The sequence below is a fragment of the Pristiophorus japonicus genome, chromosome 9, assembly GCF_044704955.1.
Source record: "Pristiophorus japonicus isolate sPriJap1 chromosome 9, sPriJap1.hap1, whole genome shotgun sequence".
In the NCBI taxonomy this organism is placed as follows: domain Eukaryota; kingdom Metazoa; phylum Chordata; class Chondrichthyes; family Pristiophoridae; genus Pristiophorus; species Pristiophorus japonicus.
The window spans coordinates 55,658,407-55,676,103 of record NC_091985.1 but is presented as its reverse complement, the minus strand read 5'-3'; the positions used below and the strand labels follow the sequence as shown (position 1 = coordinate 55,676,103).

The following is a 17,697-nucleotide window of genomic DNA, read 5'->3' as shown; positions in this document are numbered from 1 at the left end:
AGACAGGATCAACTGGGCCTTTATACACTGGTGTTTAGAAGGATGAGAGGGGATCTCATAGAAACTTATAAGATTCTGACAGGACTGGACAGGTTAGATGCGGGAAGAATTTTCCCGATGATGGAGAAGTCCAGAACCAGGGGAAACAATCTTAGTATAAGGGGTAGGCCATTTAGGACTGAGATGAGGAGAAACTTCTTCACTCAGAGAGTTGTTAACCTGTGGAATTCCCTACCGCAGAGAGTTGTTGATGCCAGTTCATTGGATATATTCAGGAGGGAGTTAGATATGGCCCTTACGGCTAAAGGGATCAAGGAGTATGGAGAGAAAGCAGGAAAGGGGTACTGAGGGAATGTTCAGACATGATCTTATTGAATGGTGGTGCAGGCTCGAAGGGCCGAATGGCCTACTCCTGCACCTATTTTCTATGTGCCACAGGTAGCCATAATCGCGTGAAAGTCCATATTCTCATCGCCAGTTGTTATGTCTGTAATGCACTTATGAATGACTCCACGAGGCAATGTGTTGTACTCAAACTGTAGTGACCTTGGTCCTTTATTCATAACTCCAGAGTGAGGCACAAACATGGTGGTCAGCCTTTTATACTGGGCAGATGACCCTCAGGTCTCCTCATCAGTAATACAATTAAGCAACAGCTGGATCAATCTATAATGCCACAGAAATCAAAATATCATTACATCATTATTGAAGACATTTTTATTTATAAGCCTTGACAACATTTTTGAAGAGTGTTTACACGGTAGGTGCCCACTATGAATCACTGCTTAAGCTATGGACATAATAAAGAGGCAGGACAGAAGAGTCAGCTGGAGGGGAGGAGAACCAAACCATGTAATCAAGAAAACTGGAGCATCAAAAGCTAGACTTTCTTCTGGTTGGAGTAAAAAGAAAAAGAAAATTGAAATTTTATCCTCAATTAAACATTATTTTTTATTATAACAGATGAGACCCTATATTACAAATCCAGTATCAATAAATTCCTACCTCGCACAGCACTGTCAGTTTAACCAATTGCAATCAATGGAATGTCATATGAACATAAAACATTTTTGACACATGAAAAGACCATTTAATTTGTGACAAAGGGCAGGTAGTAGTATCAGTTTATTTTAACAGTGAATAATTGGCTAATACATGACTTTTAACCAATTTACACATGATTCTTTCATCCCTGGATCATCGGTTTGAAAGAAACGCATCGTTTTATTTGTTTTCAGGAAATGCCGCATTTATTGCCCATCTCTAGTTGCCTTGGAAAGGTGGTGGTGACCTTCTGCTTGTTGTGATGATGGTGCTACTACAGTGGTGTTAGGTAAGTGTAATGTATTTGCTTCATGGGTTCTTTGCTTAAGAATTCATAGCAACACATTCTATTAAGAACTAGTTGATTTATTAGCAAAGGTTTAACAATCACGCTACACATTACAGTTCATCCACTCAGCTCACAACCACCTGCCTCATCGTGGATCCCCTGAACTCAACTGGCTGGGATTTTATTGAGTCTTGTGAACATCACGTGACTCGCTAAGCCACTCCAAATTCAACAGCTCTACAATTATTTTAGATATAACTTAAATGGAGCACCCCTTTTAGTAAGGGCACTAGAACCCACAAATTTACAAATCAACAGGGAACCTTGTCAAATCAAATTAAAATTCTGTATTTTACAGAAATAAAGATGCATCCCAATTGTTAAGGCAGAAAATCTACACTTCTGTCTGCAGTGAATACTTGCTGCTTCCTATCCTGGTAATATTAATTCTACAATATCATGCGGTAATAAAGCACAAATTGCATGTAGCATGAACTGTGTGCTAAGATGAATAAAGCTGAAAGAGGAGTCATCATTCAAATGGACGGACTGCCATCTTGTGGTAATTTTGAACGTTATTTTCCACAAATTAGGCAGATCCAGGAAAAAAATGTTGGCAAGCAGTTTTCCTAATGCCCCGTTAGGTGATCTGAGCCAGAGCAGTCATGGGTGTGCTAAAAGTGGATCCTATACAGGAAAGGGGGGACAAGTAAGCCAGCATGCTTCCTTAGGATCACTACTTAGTAATTTCCTGTTGGAAAGAGTACATTACATGTGCAAATGTTGGTGAAGGACAGAATCTGGCTTAGTTGTGATGCTCTCCACAGTTGAATAGCCTGATGACACTAGGCTCAGACATGAACAATTGGGTGAGGTACTGCAAGACAGTTCCATAGAAACATACTTGTGACTTCAGGAGAGGGAGCAGAAATAGGTTTTTAAATAGAATCGTGCAACAGCAATCTGCAAATGAATGCAAGCTTTATGGAAATACTTGGTGCAAGAGCATTTTATTGTACAATCTTGAAAATTAAAACAGCAAACCTACAACTTTTTCTGTTTTGCTACTTAGCCTGACAATCTAAAAACACAAATGGGGACACAATGGGGCTGAATGGCCTCCTTGTGTGTCGTAATTTTTCTATGATTCGTTGAATATAATCATGGTGCAGGTGGACAGATTTTTGAGCAATAAGGGAGACAAGGGTTATGGGGAGCGGGCAGGGAAGTGGAGTTGAGGCCAAGATCAGATAGACATGATCTTATTGAATGGCAGAGTAAGTTCGAGGGGCCAAATGGCCTACTCCGCTCCTATTTCTTATGTTCTTATGATTCCATAAGTATTGTAGGCCAAACACTTAGCATTACACTTTGTAAAATTGCAACAATTTCCTAATTTCTGATCAAACATTGCGTTACTGTAATTATTGATCTAAACAAATAAAATAAGTGTATACACATCATATTAATGATCTCTTAAATGCAATTTAAGATTCTGATCATTTTCTTCAGTCCCATTATGTTTCAGGATATGTTAATAATTTCACCATTTGCAGTTTCATGTGCCTATTGTTGTCAATCGGCGTGTCATTTGAGAACATTTATCTGACAGCGCCTCATGATTTAACACTCAATATTTGATTAATTTTAACTTTTTAATACTGAGAAACAAAGGTGAATGGCCACAATGCAGAGCACTGCCAAAATTGAAGAGAAAATGAAGTCTATCAGGATGCAGTAATTAAGTGACACCAAGCTTACGATTTAAAAGCCTGAAAATTGCTGCAGGAAGACTGAGCCCGAAAATTGTAGAGGAGAAAGACTGAGTGAGGTAAAGAGCTCCATGGGGTTGAGGTACTGGGATAGAATGAGTTAAAATAGGATTATGCAATGAAACATGATTGCAGTTTTATTTACACGAGGGTGTCTGAAAGCACATGGCCCTACTTATGGATATTGCTCTTGAGGTGCTGGTTTCCCTGATTGGCATTCAAGAGTACCCTTCCCAGAAAAGTCATCTGAAACTCCTGGCAGGAGATAGCTAACAGGGTGATTGTTCTCAGCAGCATGCAGCAGACCAGGTTGCAAATGTAGAAGATGGCAGATTTGGGGAAAGATGCCAAGGTAATGCTCCCCAGCAGATTCCTGGGTAGTATCTGCCCCCAAATATACATAACCACAAAATATGTTCTCAAAACCTCTTGTGTTGCTCATCCCATCAAAGCCGTCAGGCAGCCTTCTAAATGCTTAGCATGCATGACTGAACAGTCCTCACATAAATATAGGATGTAAGCTACATTTGAAACTGTTGTTGCACTGAAATCCTACCAGAGCTTCACACATTTCCTGTCAGCATACTCTAAACTGCATGATGCATGTTCAGTTACTGACACTTTAGAAAGTGCAGCAGTGCAGTGACTTTGAGCAGACATGTTATGTTACTTAATGTGAATGGAAATGAAAATGCTGTTCCTGAGAACAATACATCAGTCTAGTGCGATAAATCTGCGGGCCGAAAATTGGCTGATACTGTAGATGTTTCCTAGGCTACCCCGAAAGGAGGTAGAAAGACCCAACTGTTGAAAAATAAAGGAGCCTTGATTGCCACTGGTAGTGCCATCCCTACGATGGAGGTTGGTTACAGATGGCCTTGCAGCAGCTGGCATTGCTTTGCAACTGCTTCCATACTGACCCAAAGCCTGTGGAGGCAGTTGACAGGTACGTGCAGCAGTGTCGACAGCCACAGTTGGTGAGCAGGTACAGGCAGTTTAAGTTCTGGTGCCAGCTGATCTCCCAAACTGGCTTTCTTTGATCATCTTCAAGCAGGGAAATATGTGGTTGGCGCTTTGAAAGCAAATCCTATATTTGTAGGTGTCAGTTTAAAAAAAAAATGTCTATGCACCTTTAAAGGCTCTTGTTGCCACTTTACTATTGCTACTGTTTTAACATCCACTTTCAATAAATAGACTTAAAATTGGGTAGGAAATCTACCTAAAACACATATCAAGTTCTGGATTGCAAAGCCCTCATTAATATGGACTATGCATCCACTTAGAAGTGTAGATGAACAAAGGGACCTTGGAGTGCTTGTCCACAGATCCAGGAAAGTAGCAGGCCAGGTGGATAAGGTAGTTAAGAAAGCATATGGAATGCTTGCCTTTATTGGTCAAGGCATATAATACAAGAGCAGGGAGGTTATGCTTAAATTGTATAATACACTGGTTAAGGCACAGCTGGAATACTGCTTGCAGTTCTGGTCACCGTATTATAGGAAAGATGTGATTGCACTCGGGAGGGTGCAGAGGAGATTTACGAGGATGCTGCCTGGAATGGAGAATCTTAGTTATGAGGACAGATTGGATAGGCTGGGTTTGTTCTCCTTGGAATAGAGGCTGAGAGGAGACCTCATTGAGGTGTATAAAAATTTGAGGGGCCTGCATATAGTGGATAGCAAGGGCCTATTTCCCAGCAGAAGCAGTTCCGCAAAAAAGTTAATGCTGGGGCACTTAGAGATCCAGCTAAGAGAGCCCTATACAGCCAGCGCCTCACAGCCAATCTGGCGTGCCTTGATGACCCTGAGATGCTGAATGCCCACAGCGCTTGGTCTGCCCTCCAGGCTTCTATAACCAGTGCCTGTGAAAAGACACTTGGTCACTCAACCAGAAAACATCAGGACTGGTTTGATGAAAATGATCAGGAGATCGAAGAACTAATAGATCACAAGCGCAAAGCATTTCTGACCTCAAGCAACAACCCAACTCGGGAGCTGCAAAACAACATTACAGACAGCTCAAGGCTCAGGTCCAATAAAAAACCCGGGACCTAAAGAACAGGTGGTGGATGGAGAAAGCACAGGAGATACAACAACTAGCCAACAGCCACGATAAGCAAGGATTCTTCACTGCAGTCAAGGCCATCTACGGTCTAAACTCCCAAGGCCTCACCCCACGCCTGGCCAAGAACGGGGAAACACTCATCAAGGACAGGGCCCGATGGAAGGAGCACTTTGAAGATCTCTTCAATCGAGACTCTGCCTCTGACTCGAGTGTTCTCGACTCCATCCCACAGCATGCGACCCGCCACCAACTCAGTGAAACGGCAACGTTGCACGAGGTAGGCAAAGCCATAAAACAGCTCAAGAATAACAAGAATTTCCCTTGGTGGAGCAGTCAATTATGAGGGGGCATAGGTTTAAGGTGGTTGGTGAAAGGTTTAGAGGAGATTTGAGAGGAAGCTTCTTCACGCAGAGGGTGGTGGGGGTCTGGAACTCACTGCCTGGAAAGGTGGTAGAGGCAGAAACCCTCATCACATTTAAAAGGTGCTTGGATGGGCACTTGAAGTGCTGTAACCTGCAGGGTTACGGACCTAGAGCTGGTGTGGGATTAGACTGGATAACCTCTTGTTGGCTGGTGCAGATACGATGGTAAGTACTTCAGTGAATCTAATACGGCCAGAGTGATCTCCTGGACTAGCTTCGATCGCCTGGATGGGTTGGAGAGGAATTTTCCCAGATTTTTTCCCCCAATTGGCCTGGGTTTTTATTTGTTTTTTTGCCTCTCCCAGGATCGCATGGCTCCGGGTGGGGTGGAGTGTAAAATGTTACGATACATGGGGTATCGCAGTTGTGTGGGGCGGACTGGATACTTTTTACCTGTCTGCCCATTGTTCATTGTTTTATATGTAACCATCACAGCTACGGACCGAGGGCCATGTGGCTCTTTGTCGGCCGGCGCGGACACGATGGGCCGAAATGGCCTCCTTCTGCGCTGTAAATTTCTATGTTTCTAATTAAGCCCTCGTGCATTCTGTGCGATAAACAGAATGGCGCATGTTATAAGCAGGGTCCCAACCAGATTATTAGGTCCCACTTCTCTGTCCCTACTTGGCCATTTTTCGACAGAGCAGTTCCCACCAATCAAACTTCCTTGCTCACTGAAAGCCATGAAGGAGATCCACACGAGGACTTGAGGCTGTGAGCACTGAGTGTGCGCGATTGGAAGGAAGATGGTGAATTTTGAGTAGGACTGGTTCGGGATTTGTTAATGAATGAAGCAATGCATTGACATGGAGGAAGAACAGGGCAGGACAGAAGGGAACCCCTGAGATCACAGAAAAGAGTGAATAGACTTGAGACAAGATAAAGGAATGTGAGGAAAAATAAACTTTGTCAGAATCCATAGGATGGTAACTTATTTCGAAGTGCATAGTGCCGGACACTATTGTCAAAGGTTTTGGAGATGTTCAAAACAATGGCAGATGATTAACCCAAGTGTTTTTGAGCAGAGATGAAGAGGTACAGAACACAGACAACATGATCAACAGTGCAACAGCAATGCTTTAAATTATCCTGGTGATCTTGGATCATGCCTGATGTTTAAGGTGATAATTTGAATTTATAGCAGTTGATAGAGGAAAATTTTAATGAATGAAGGACATGAATGACAAATCAGAACAAGTCTGAGTGACAATCTCTCATTGGATTAGTGGATGCAATAGTTATTTTACTTTTTTCCAAACTGGTTATAACAAAAAGTCTGTTACATAACATTTTAAGAAAAATTAAACAGATTACAAAATCACTCAGGAATTCTGTAATTGAACTCAAAATATTAATTTCAGTAATGAAAAAAGCTCAAATTACAGAACCCTTGATGAATATTCTCACTTCCCAATCTAGAACAGAGCGAAGCCAAGATAGCAAACCAACAATCAAGAATTTGAAGTCGTTCCCAAAGTTTAGTTTGTCACTGCTATTATACGGTAGCTAGTTTTACAATAAAAGCTGTCCTCCACTTGTGTCTTTATAAACCTCCAGTTATTTTCTGTAGCACCTCCAGTTTCAGAGAGTTTGCTGCCACAGGAACAGTTTCACTTACCACACACAGGCAATGGAAAGAACTCATATGCCATCATGCACTCTAGACTTCGCTGCAATCACATCTTGCCAGTATACAGCTCAGGTAATTGTGTTTCCACAACGTCACTTGGACATGTTGCCACCCATCAAAGTCATTCACAGTGACAACATTGTATTTTTTTAACGTATATATATATTTTAAAATTAAAATTTACACACAAATAGAGGCTATTAAGCAAATAACTTTTGGGGCGAAATTGCCCCTTTTTATAGCCCTGTTCGCAGCTCCGGGGGAAGGGGGGGCGCAACCGCCTCCTGAGAAATTGCCCCGGAGGTTTGGGAGGTGCTGTCTCAGTAGCGCCGTGGGTAACACCTCGAGCCGGTGTGCAACCGGCGATGACGTCATTGGTGAGCGCGCCGACCTCGCACCGCCCCGACCCCGTAATGCCCCGCGGGGGAAGTTGCCCTGCGAGCCGGGAAGTTGGCATGGGCGGATGGCAATGCCAGCTTCATGGGTCGCAAAGCTGGCGGCGATCCGCTCCCGGGATGCTGCTTATAGGGGAGGCCTGCCACGCCCCGGGCCACCATCTTTTTTGGTTGTCTGACTTTTGGGTCGGGCCGACCATGGCAGCCCTAGCGTAAACCGGGCCGCCATCATGCAGCCCGGCACTCCATTTTGGGTGCCGGGCTGCTGGCCTGGTCGCCCAGTGGCAGTCACCAAAGGGCCATGCAGAGTGCACATCGGCCCTCCCCTTTAATTGAAGGGGAGGGGCGTTGTAGTGCGGCATTGCTACACGAAGCATCCGTGTAGCGCTGGAACTCAACGCCGCGCTGCCGGCCCCCAGAATGCCCCTCAAAGGAAGCGGAGTGCCACCGACAACACTCCGCTTTCTTGAGAGGCGGAAGGCCCAATTCCGTGTCGGGATGGGACTTCCGGGCTGGGCGATAAAAGTCCCTGCCCAGAAGGTCTAATCGGGGCAAGGGGCAATTTCACCCCTTTAGCACAGAAGTTTTATTTACTTGACATTTTTCTGCTTTAGAAATATGAATGTACTTTATCTCATTCAGCGACATAGAGTTAGTTATTATTGTGCTCACAGCACACATTGGTCAGATGTTTCAATGACAGCCAATATACCCATAAGCATATCTTTAAAGTGAAGTTATACAGATGTCTGCTTGTAGTTTTTCGTATCCAAGATTTTTTTGCCACACATTGCACAGATGCCTGTAACAACAAAAAAAGTCAGTTTATTGTTCAAACATTTGATAATTCAGTTGATCAAGATAATAAAATTGATCAAAAAGAAAAATATTACAAATGTTGGAAATATGAAACAAAAGCAGAAAATATTGGATGCATTCATCAGATCAGGCAGCATCTGTGGATAGAACAGACAAGTTGACATTTTGGGATGGAGCCTTCATCAGAACTGGAAAATTGTACAGATAAACATCATTTAAATAATACTACTTTTATTTATTATTACTTTTATTTATATAGCACCTTTAACGTAGTAAAACATCCTAAGGCACTTCACAACATTGTTACAAACAGATAAATTTGACACTGAGCCACAGAAGAAATTAAGGCAGATGACCAAACCCTTGTTTAAAGTTGTAGGTTTTAAGGAGTGTCTTAAAGGAGGAAAGAGTGGTAGCGAGCCGGAGAGGTTTAGGGAGGGAGTTCCAGAGCTTAAGGCCCAGACAGCTGAAGGCACGTCCACTGATGGTTGAACAGTTATAATCAGGGATGTTCAAGAGGCTAGAATTTGTGGGGTTGTGAGGCTGAAAAAGATTACAGAGATAGGGAGGGGCAAGAGTGATTTGTAAACAAGGATGAGAATTTTGAAATCGAAATGATCAAAACAACTACACGCACAAGACAAGAAACAGCGTAGGAACATAGGAACAGGAGTAGGCCATTTCGCCTCTGGAGCCAATTCCACCATTCAATTAGATCATGGCGGATCGGAACCTCAACTTCATTTACCTGCTTTGATCCATAGCCCTCAACACCCTTACCTAACAAAAATCTAGCTATCTCCGTTTTGAATTTTTCAATTGAACTAGTCTCAACAGCTTTTTGAGAGAGTTTCAGATTTCCAGTATCCTTTGTGTGAAGAAGTGCTTCCCGACATTAACCCCAATTGGCCTAGCTCTAATTTGTTCTGAGTTTTGCATTATCTACCCTATCAAATCCTTTAATCATCTTAAACACCTCAAATTAATCACTCCTTAATCTTCTATACTCAAGGGAATACAAACTCAATCTATGCCAGTGGTTCTTAAACTGGGGTCAGCGGAGCCCTGGTGGTGTATAGACAAGGTTCATGCTAATTATTTTCGGCCCATGCGGCCCCTTTGACCAACTGAGTGAGGGCCACTCAAAATTCCATGCATGGGCGATCTTTCTATTTAAAAGCCGTCACACTGTTCCCATTGGCAGAAGGATCGAGAAGCAGAAGACACAGATTTAAGGTGATTCACAAAAAAACCCAAAGGCAACAGGAGGAAAAACATTTTTACACAGCGAGTGGTTAGGATCTGGAATGTACTGCCTGAAAGGGTGGTAGAAGCAGATTCAATCATGGCTTTCAAAAGGGAATTAGATAAGTTCGGCGCAGTGGCCCCGACCTGCAAGGACCATCAGCAGATCGGGGCCTTCAAAGGAGCAGCGTGTGACCCGACCCGGCATTCGGCGGGCAGCCCCATCCTGCAAGGACCATCAGCAGGTCGGGGCCTTCAAAGGAGCAGCATGCGGCCCGACCCGGCATTCGGCGGGCAGCCCCATCCTGCAAGGACCATCAGCAGGTCGGGGCCTTCAAAGGAGCAGCGTGCGGCCCGACCTGGCATTCGGCGGGCAGCCCCATCCTGCGAGGATCATCAGCAGGTCGGGGCCTTCAAAGGAGCAGCGTGCGACTCGACCCGGCATTCGGCGGGCAGCCCCATCCTGCAAGGATCATCAGCAGGTCGGGGCTTTCAAAGGAGCAGCGTGCGACCTGACCCGGCATTCGGCGGGCAGCCCCATCCTGCAAGGATCATCAGCAGGTCGGGGCCTTCAAAGGAGCATACCACTTCAAGGTACAGTTTGTGCTGGAGAGCGACAGCTGTGAAGAGGGCGACTGGATTGGATGTCACCAATATCCAGGTCGTTGATTGGAGCGTGGGCAGGTCCAGCAGGCGCGGCGAAGTTGGGGCGCAGGAGCGGCGAGAGATCGCGGAGCGACGTGATTGGAGCCCTGAGGAGGAGTGAGTTCGGAGCCCAGAGAGGCGAGGGCCCAGGGGCAGCACAGGTCAGCCCACACTGCGACATGTGTGCGCACTAGGTCCGTGCAGCAGAGCTGGTCTCCAGTTGTCTTGGTTAATCCTTGCCACTGAACCAAGACCTAGCTCGGTCAAGCCCGTGTGGTGGCTGGTGTGCAATGGCCACCACACGTTAAAAAAATCCACACACAGACATCTTCCACCCTTCGACATGTAGTTCTGGACCTGGAATGTTAGGTGTTTCAATGAAACACCTGTGAACTCATCCCTTTTTGGCGTGGAAGCAAGCCATCCTCGATACAAGGGATCGCCTATGATATGATGATGATGAGATAAGTACCAGAAGGAAAAAAAAATTGCAGGGCTTTGGAGAGAGAGCAGGGGAGTGGGACTAGCTGAAGTGTACTTGCAGAGAGCCGGCACAGGCTTGACAGGCCAAATGACCTCCTTCTGTGCTGTAACCATTCTATAATTCTATATTAGGAGACAGTAGGCATAATGAAAGAAATTAAAAGAAATAAAAGGCATGTATGAGACAGTATATGTGACTAGCTAAAGGAGTAGAGGATAAAAGCAGGTAGAAAGAGAAGTATGACAAACTAGTAAACCTATCTATCTCTTGTTACACCTCCTATTGTTTTTTGGTAATCTAATTCCTGCCATTTATATATCTGTTCTTCACTTAAGCACTTTACAGGTCATTCTATTTCAAATTAATTTTTTTTGCTGCTTCACCTTGTTCCTTTTGAAATGCTGCTCATCTGCACTCTCTTCCAATTCTGATAAAGAGTTCATATCTGACACATCAACTTGTTTCTTTTCTGCAGAGATGATGCAACTACTGAGTGTTTCCAGCATTTTCTGCTTTTGTTTTAATAAAATTGATGGAAATGCTGCACAAAGCCTCGCCACAGAAATGTGGAAGTATGGATGGCTCAAGAGTAACAAGACAGGAATTCAATTCTGAAGACGGTCTTGGCCTAAAACTTTGACCTGTCTGTTCTCTCCAAGGACGCTGACTGATCGACTCTGGGTTTTCAGCATTGTCTTGTTGCAATATTTGTACTTTTTTTTTGTTGCTTTTTTACAATAATTTAAGTGACCGGTTTAGATGACAAACCATGTGTGTATGATTTTTCAATTTTTCCTTTTTAAGTAGGAATGACCAAAAATTAATTAGCTGGAAAATAATTGCTACAAGGCAACAGATATAAATGTTTTACTTAAAACAACAGACTATAAAATATCTGCCACATATGTTTGAAAGCAAAGAATTCTGAGTAAACACAAATTATTCTAAAATTACTGAAAAAATCATTTTCAGCTACATTGAGAACACTCCAAATATTTTCAATACAATCTTATGAATGATAATTAAGTTTAAATTTGAGTTTTTCCTGTAGGTGAAAATATTGTTATCTCAATGATTGAAGCAAAATTATAATGGCCAACATGTACCTTTTTTGTACGCACAGCCTTGACAATAATTAGAACCAGCTTGGTGAACTGCACTTTTACAGATACGACATACTGAAAATCTGCTTTTTCCATAAGGATCAAACCTGAAGAAAAAATATATTTTTTTGTTAAGTTTTCATTTAACTATTTCTGAATGCAAGACTTCAGAAAGACAGATTTTAAGAGAACATGGAGTGAGTTCAGGAAACTGGACTGGACAATATTGTAAGAGGGAAAAGTCATGGAAGAAGAGTGGCTTAGAAGTTTAGAAATACTTTACAGAGTACAGAACAGACACATCCCACGAGGGGAGAAGAGTAACAGATAGAAAGGACTGATGTGAGCCACAGTGGAAACAACATGGGAATAAGAGCAAAAATGAGTTTGTTGCTCAAGTATAAAACTATAGTGGAGCAAAACCAATACAAGAACTGGTAAAAAAAAAGTTACAAAATTAGTCAGAAGAGCCAAAATCAAAAGTATTAGGAAAGCAGGGAATATTAAATATTAAAAGAAACGTCAAGCATGTCTTTATTCACAGCAAGCAGGTAATAAAAGGCAAATATTGTGAGAGAGCCCAAAGGTTGCATATCAAGGCACAGCAAACACAGTAAATTAATCTTTCTTTTGTGCCTTTACAGTAGTTAGGTTTCCAGAGGGTATGGAGAAAGTACTGAAGGAAATAGAAATGTCAAACAAGTCAGTCACTAATAGCTTCCTTTAACATGCTAGTTAGCCTAAGGATGGACTTCAAGGATACATAAAAATTTGCTCAGTGAAATTATTCACATCTTTCCCATTATCTTTAGAGAATTATTATAAATGGAGAGTCATGTTCAAGGCTTAAAAATAGATAAAATAACACCAATCTTTAAAAAGGGGCATATGGACAAAGTGGGAAAGTACATACGCCTAATTGTCTGTGTGTGTAGTGTTAGAAGGCATCCCAAATGATGGGATAATAAAACAGAGATAGGTATTGCATGATAAGAGGGTGTAAGCATTAATTTGTGGGAGGAAAGTATTGAATAATAATCTTTTAGTTCTCTGAAGAAATTACAATTTTGTTGATGAGAATATACTACCGTGAGGATTAATTACTTGTGTAGCACAGTATTAAAAGCTTTAGTGCTGTCAAAATATATTGCATCTACAAAAATTCAAAAAAAGCATACAAATGAATCCTATTTATACATAATACCAAGCATACAGATCAAATGGTCCCAGGTTCATTTCCTAGTCCAGGCTGTTAGCTAATCTCTTCAAATCAGCAGCTGGAACACTTCTGTTAATCCACAATTCTGCCAGGGTTCCCACTCCCGATCTTTACCCAACAATTCCTGCTGAAAAAATATATCTACACAATGAGGACTGATTGGCTGTGTTGCGATCCACAACTGAGTAGTCAGAAACACACGTTGCTCAAGCTCATACATTAAGAATGCCAGGGTCATGAGAAGGATTTATGAAAGGGAAAGCATGCTTTACAAATCTTCTAGAATTTTTTGAGGATGTAACTTGTAGAGTGGATAAGGGAGAACCAGTGGATGTGGTGTATTTGGACTTTCAAAAGGCTTTTGACAAGGTCCCACACAAGAGATTAGTGTGCAAAATTAAGGCACATGGTATTGGGGGTAATGTATTGACATGGATAGCGAACTGGTTGGCAGACAGGAAGCAGAGAGTGGAAATAAACGGGTCCTTTTCAGAATGGCAGGCAGTGACTAGTGGGGTACCGCAAGGTTTAGTGCTGGGACCTCAGCCATTTACAATATATATTAATGATTTGGACGAAGGAATTGAGTGTAATATCTCCAAGTTTGCAGATGACACTAAGCTGGGTGGTAGTGTGAGTTGTGAGGAGGATGCTAAGAGGCTGCAGAATGACTTGGACAGTTTAGGTGAGTGGGCAAATGCATGGCAGATGCAGTATAATGTGGATAAGTGTGATGTTATCCACTTTAGTGGCAAAAACAGGAAGGCAGATTATCTGAATGCTGACAGATTAGTAAAAGGGGAGGTGCAACGAGACCTGGGTGTCATGGTACATCAGTCATTGAAAGTAGGCACAGGTACAGCAGGTAGTAAAGAAAGCAAATGGCATGTTGGCCCTCATAACGAGAGGATTTCAGTATAGGAGCAGAGAGGTCTTGCTGCAGTTGTACAGGGCCTTGGTGAAACCACACCTTGAGTATTGTGTGCAGTTTTGGTCTTCAAATCTGAGGAAGGACATTCTTGCTATTGAGGGAGTGCAGCGAAGGTTCACCAGACTGATTCCCAGAATGGCAGAACTGACATATGAAGAAAGACTGGATCGACTAGGCTTATATTCACTGGAATTTAGAAGAATGAGAGGGGATCTCATAGATGCATATAAAATTCTGACAGGATTGGACAGGTTAGATGCAGGACGAATGTTCCCAATGTTGGGGAAGTCCAGAACCAGGGGTCACAGTCTAAGGATAAGGGGTAAACCATATAGAACCGAGATGAGGAGAAACTTTTTCACCCAGAGAATTGTGAACCTATGGAATTCTCTACCACAGAAAGTTGTTGAGTCCAGTCGTTGGATATATTCAAAAGGGAGTTAGATATTGCCCTTATGGCTAAAGGAATCAGGGGGTATGGAGAGAAGGCAAGAATGAGGTACTGAAGTTGCATGATCAGCCATGATCATATTGAATGGTGGTGCAGGCTCGAAGAGCCGAATGGCCTGCTCCTGCACCTATTTTCTATGTTTCTATATTTCCTATGTACCGGAGTGTTGCCAGAACCTGCAGAAACCTGTGTGCGACTTCAACATTCAGACAAGATAATCTTTAAAAATGTAGCATTATACCGACCTTGCTTTTTTAGAAGTCAATGCCTTATTTTCATTGATCTTGCGGCCTCCGCTTTCTGTATAAATAAAATTGCAACTTAAAGTTAAAAAGACGAGTTCCCAGAGTATAAAAAGAATTTAAATCCTTATACAGCAATTGAATTTGGTTTGTACCCATCGTGTTTCTTGATCCATCTTTCCAAGTATCTGGAGTAATAACTCTTCCCAGCTTCTTTTCACCTATAAGAATATAGTAATACATAAACAATAAATTAAATAGAACCATTAATAAAGGGGAATCATTGGGAATATTATTTATATTCATTAACTGGGAGACACCGAGATGTCTCGAGGACATGAAAGGTGTTTTTAAATACAAGTTCTTTCTTTATAATTAAAAGACGCCACAGACATCAACATTTTGCGAGAGAAGGGAGGTTGGAGATGGGGCAGTGTTTGGAAGTACAGAGCGATCAAGGATGGGTTTTCTGAGGAGGGGGTGATGACAGCAGATTTGAAGGCAGTACCTGGGAGGGAACTGTTAATAATACCTGTATTAGCTAACAAGGGGGCCATGAAGGGAAATTGGGTCAATCAATAATTTGGTGGGAGCAGAAGGTGGGTCTCCTGGTCAAGTTGAGCTTGGAGAGGGCACGAGGGGAGATTGGAGAAAGTAAAAATGCGAGTTCAGGACTAAGGCAGGGGACAGGGGAGCCTTGGCTTGGTGGACTATGGGAAGGAAAAAAAGAAAAGACTTTGATTTATATAGAGCCTTTCATGACCACCAGATGTCTAAAAGCGCTTTAGTCAATGAAGTACTTTTGGAGTATTGGGGGTGGGGAAGGGCATGAGGGAGAGATGGTGGGTGGGGGGAGGGGTCGTGAGAAAGAGTGGGGGCATTGTAAGGTGGGAAACATTGCAGCCAACTTGCTCACAGCAAACTCCCACAAACAGCCATGTGATAAGGACCAAATAATCTGTTTTTGTTGTGTTGATTGAGGGATAAATATTGGCCAGGACACCAGGGATAACTCCGGTGCTCTTCTTCAAAATAGTACCATGGAATCTTTTATGTCCACTTAAGAGCTGACGGGGTCTCGGCTTAACGTCTCATACGAAAGACAGCACCCCCTCAGCAGTGGAGTGTCAGCCATAGACTTTTTGTGCTCAAGTCCCTGGAGTGGGACTTGAACCCACAACCTTCTGACTCAGAGGCGAGTGTGCTAGCCACTGAGCTGAAGGAGACGGCAGAGACAGTTTCCAGCATGTCCACACCAGTGCTCTGCGGGCCGGTGTGAGTGACACAGGCCGCGGGCCGCCTGTGAGGCGGCGCAGTGTCACAGGCGGCGATCACTGCTGTAGCGCCGTGTCCACAGAGAACAGGTGGGTGAGGGGAGCCGGGGGGCGGGAGGGCTGGGAGCCGGGCCTCACTCTCCGGGATCACTCACAATTCTCACAGACCATTCTGGCCGCCTCTCCGCTCGCTCACTTCCGGCAACAAACTCTCGCGTTTCCGCTCCGGAAGCGGCTTCCTGATTGGCTCAAAAGACAATCACTGCCGGAGGTTGCCACCTGGGTCTTAGTGCGAGCATGCGCAGCTTGACACTGCTTTAACAGTCTGTAATTCACAGACACTTTTTGCTGAACATTTATATAAAACATTCACAATTATTAGTCTTGTAGATTTTTTTTTACAGGTCTGTCAAGTGTCACTGCTCGGAGCATACATGCTAACCATCATCATCATCAGAGGCAGTCCCTCAGAATCGAGGAAGACTTACTTCCACCCCTAAAGTGAGTTCTTTGGTGGCTGAACAGTCCAATACGAGAGCCACAGACTCTGTCACAGGTGGGACAGATAGTTGTTGAGGGAAGGGGTGGGTGGGACAGGTTTGCCGCACGCTCTCGGCTTTGAGACTCGAGGTGCTCAGTGCCCTCTAGTAAGCACTTCCTCCACTTAGGGTGGTCTTGGGCATCAGCTTTCTGACCCATGTGTCAGATTTGGGATTAGAATTGAAAGTTGTCAATATGAACCACTGAGTCAGAAAGCACAACTGGGGGCTGCCAGAGCCCATTGGTTGAAAGGAGATCTGATGTTTGACAGATTATTTTCGCCCCAATGTAGGGTGCATATAAACAAGAGCCAAAGGCTTTAAGTCGAGCTGATGGTTTGAGAGCCACAGATGTGTTTTCATTTAGAGTTTGTCTTCAAAGAAATTGGATATAATAAATAAGCTGCTGAAATTCAGCTTTTGAAAGCTTGTAATATTCTTGAAGGGATTTTTCTGGGGCATGCCTGGATTTTTATAATTCAAGACTAGTTGCAGCTTTTTTTTAAGATAAGGAAAATGTTCTTTGATGTGAATGTGTTAACGGGTGTTGTTGAGCATTCTTGTCACTGCATTGGGAAATTGCCATGGTTTGGAAGTGAAGCCACCAAGGAGGGTGCTTCCAGGAACAGTGGAGATTGTGGGTTGGTTCAAAGGATGGGGATCCCCTATTGGTGCACGGCTGGTACAATGCCTCCACTGACAGTGGATAACAGCAACTTACATTACTTTCAATGGGTTACACTTCCTTGACTATACTCACCTCCAAACCTGTAGGTGCCATTTACAACAACAACTTGTATTTATATAGTGTCTTTAATGTAGTAAAACGACCCAAGGCACTTCACAGGTGTATTATAAGACAAAAATAATTGACACTGAGTCATATATGGAGAAATTAGAACAGATGACCAAAAGCTTGGTTAAAGAGGTAAGTTTTAAGGGGTGTCTTAGAGGAAAGAGGGGCAAAGAGGTTTAGAGCGGGGATTCCAGAGGTTAGGGCCTAGGCAACAGAAGGCACGGCCACCAATGGTTGAACGATTAGTCAGGGATGCTCAAGAGGGCAGAATTAGAGGAGCGGAGACATCTCGGGGGTTTGTGGGGCTGGAGGAGATTACAGAGATCGGGAGAG

At 43.3% G+C, this 17,697-nt stretch overlaps 1 protein-coding gene across 1 annotated transcript; it reads right to left on the bottom strand.

Moving 5' to 3' along the window:
• Window positions 1-539: 539 nt before the first annotated feature.
• cript (cysteine-rich PDZ-binding protein) lies at window positions 540-16,239 on the bottom strand. Its single transcript, XM_070889366.1, has 5 exons — window positions 16,185-16,239; window positions 14,911-14,976; window positions 14,759-14,813; window positions 11,916-12,019; window positions 540-8,418 (listed from the first exon to the last, which is right to left on the bottom strand). Exons 1-5 carry the CDS (start codon window positions 16,198-16,200, stop codon window positions 8,354-8,356), a joined length of 306 nt encoding a protein of 101 aa, XP_070745467.1. The 5' UTR covers window positions 16,201-16,239; the 3' UTR covers window positions 540-8,353.
• Between the last annotated feature and the right edge of the window lie 1,458 nt (window positions 16,240-17,697).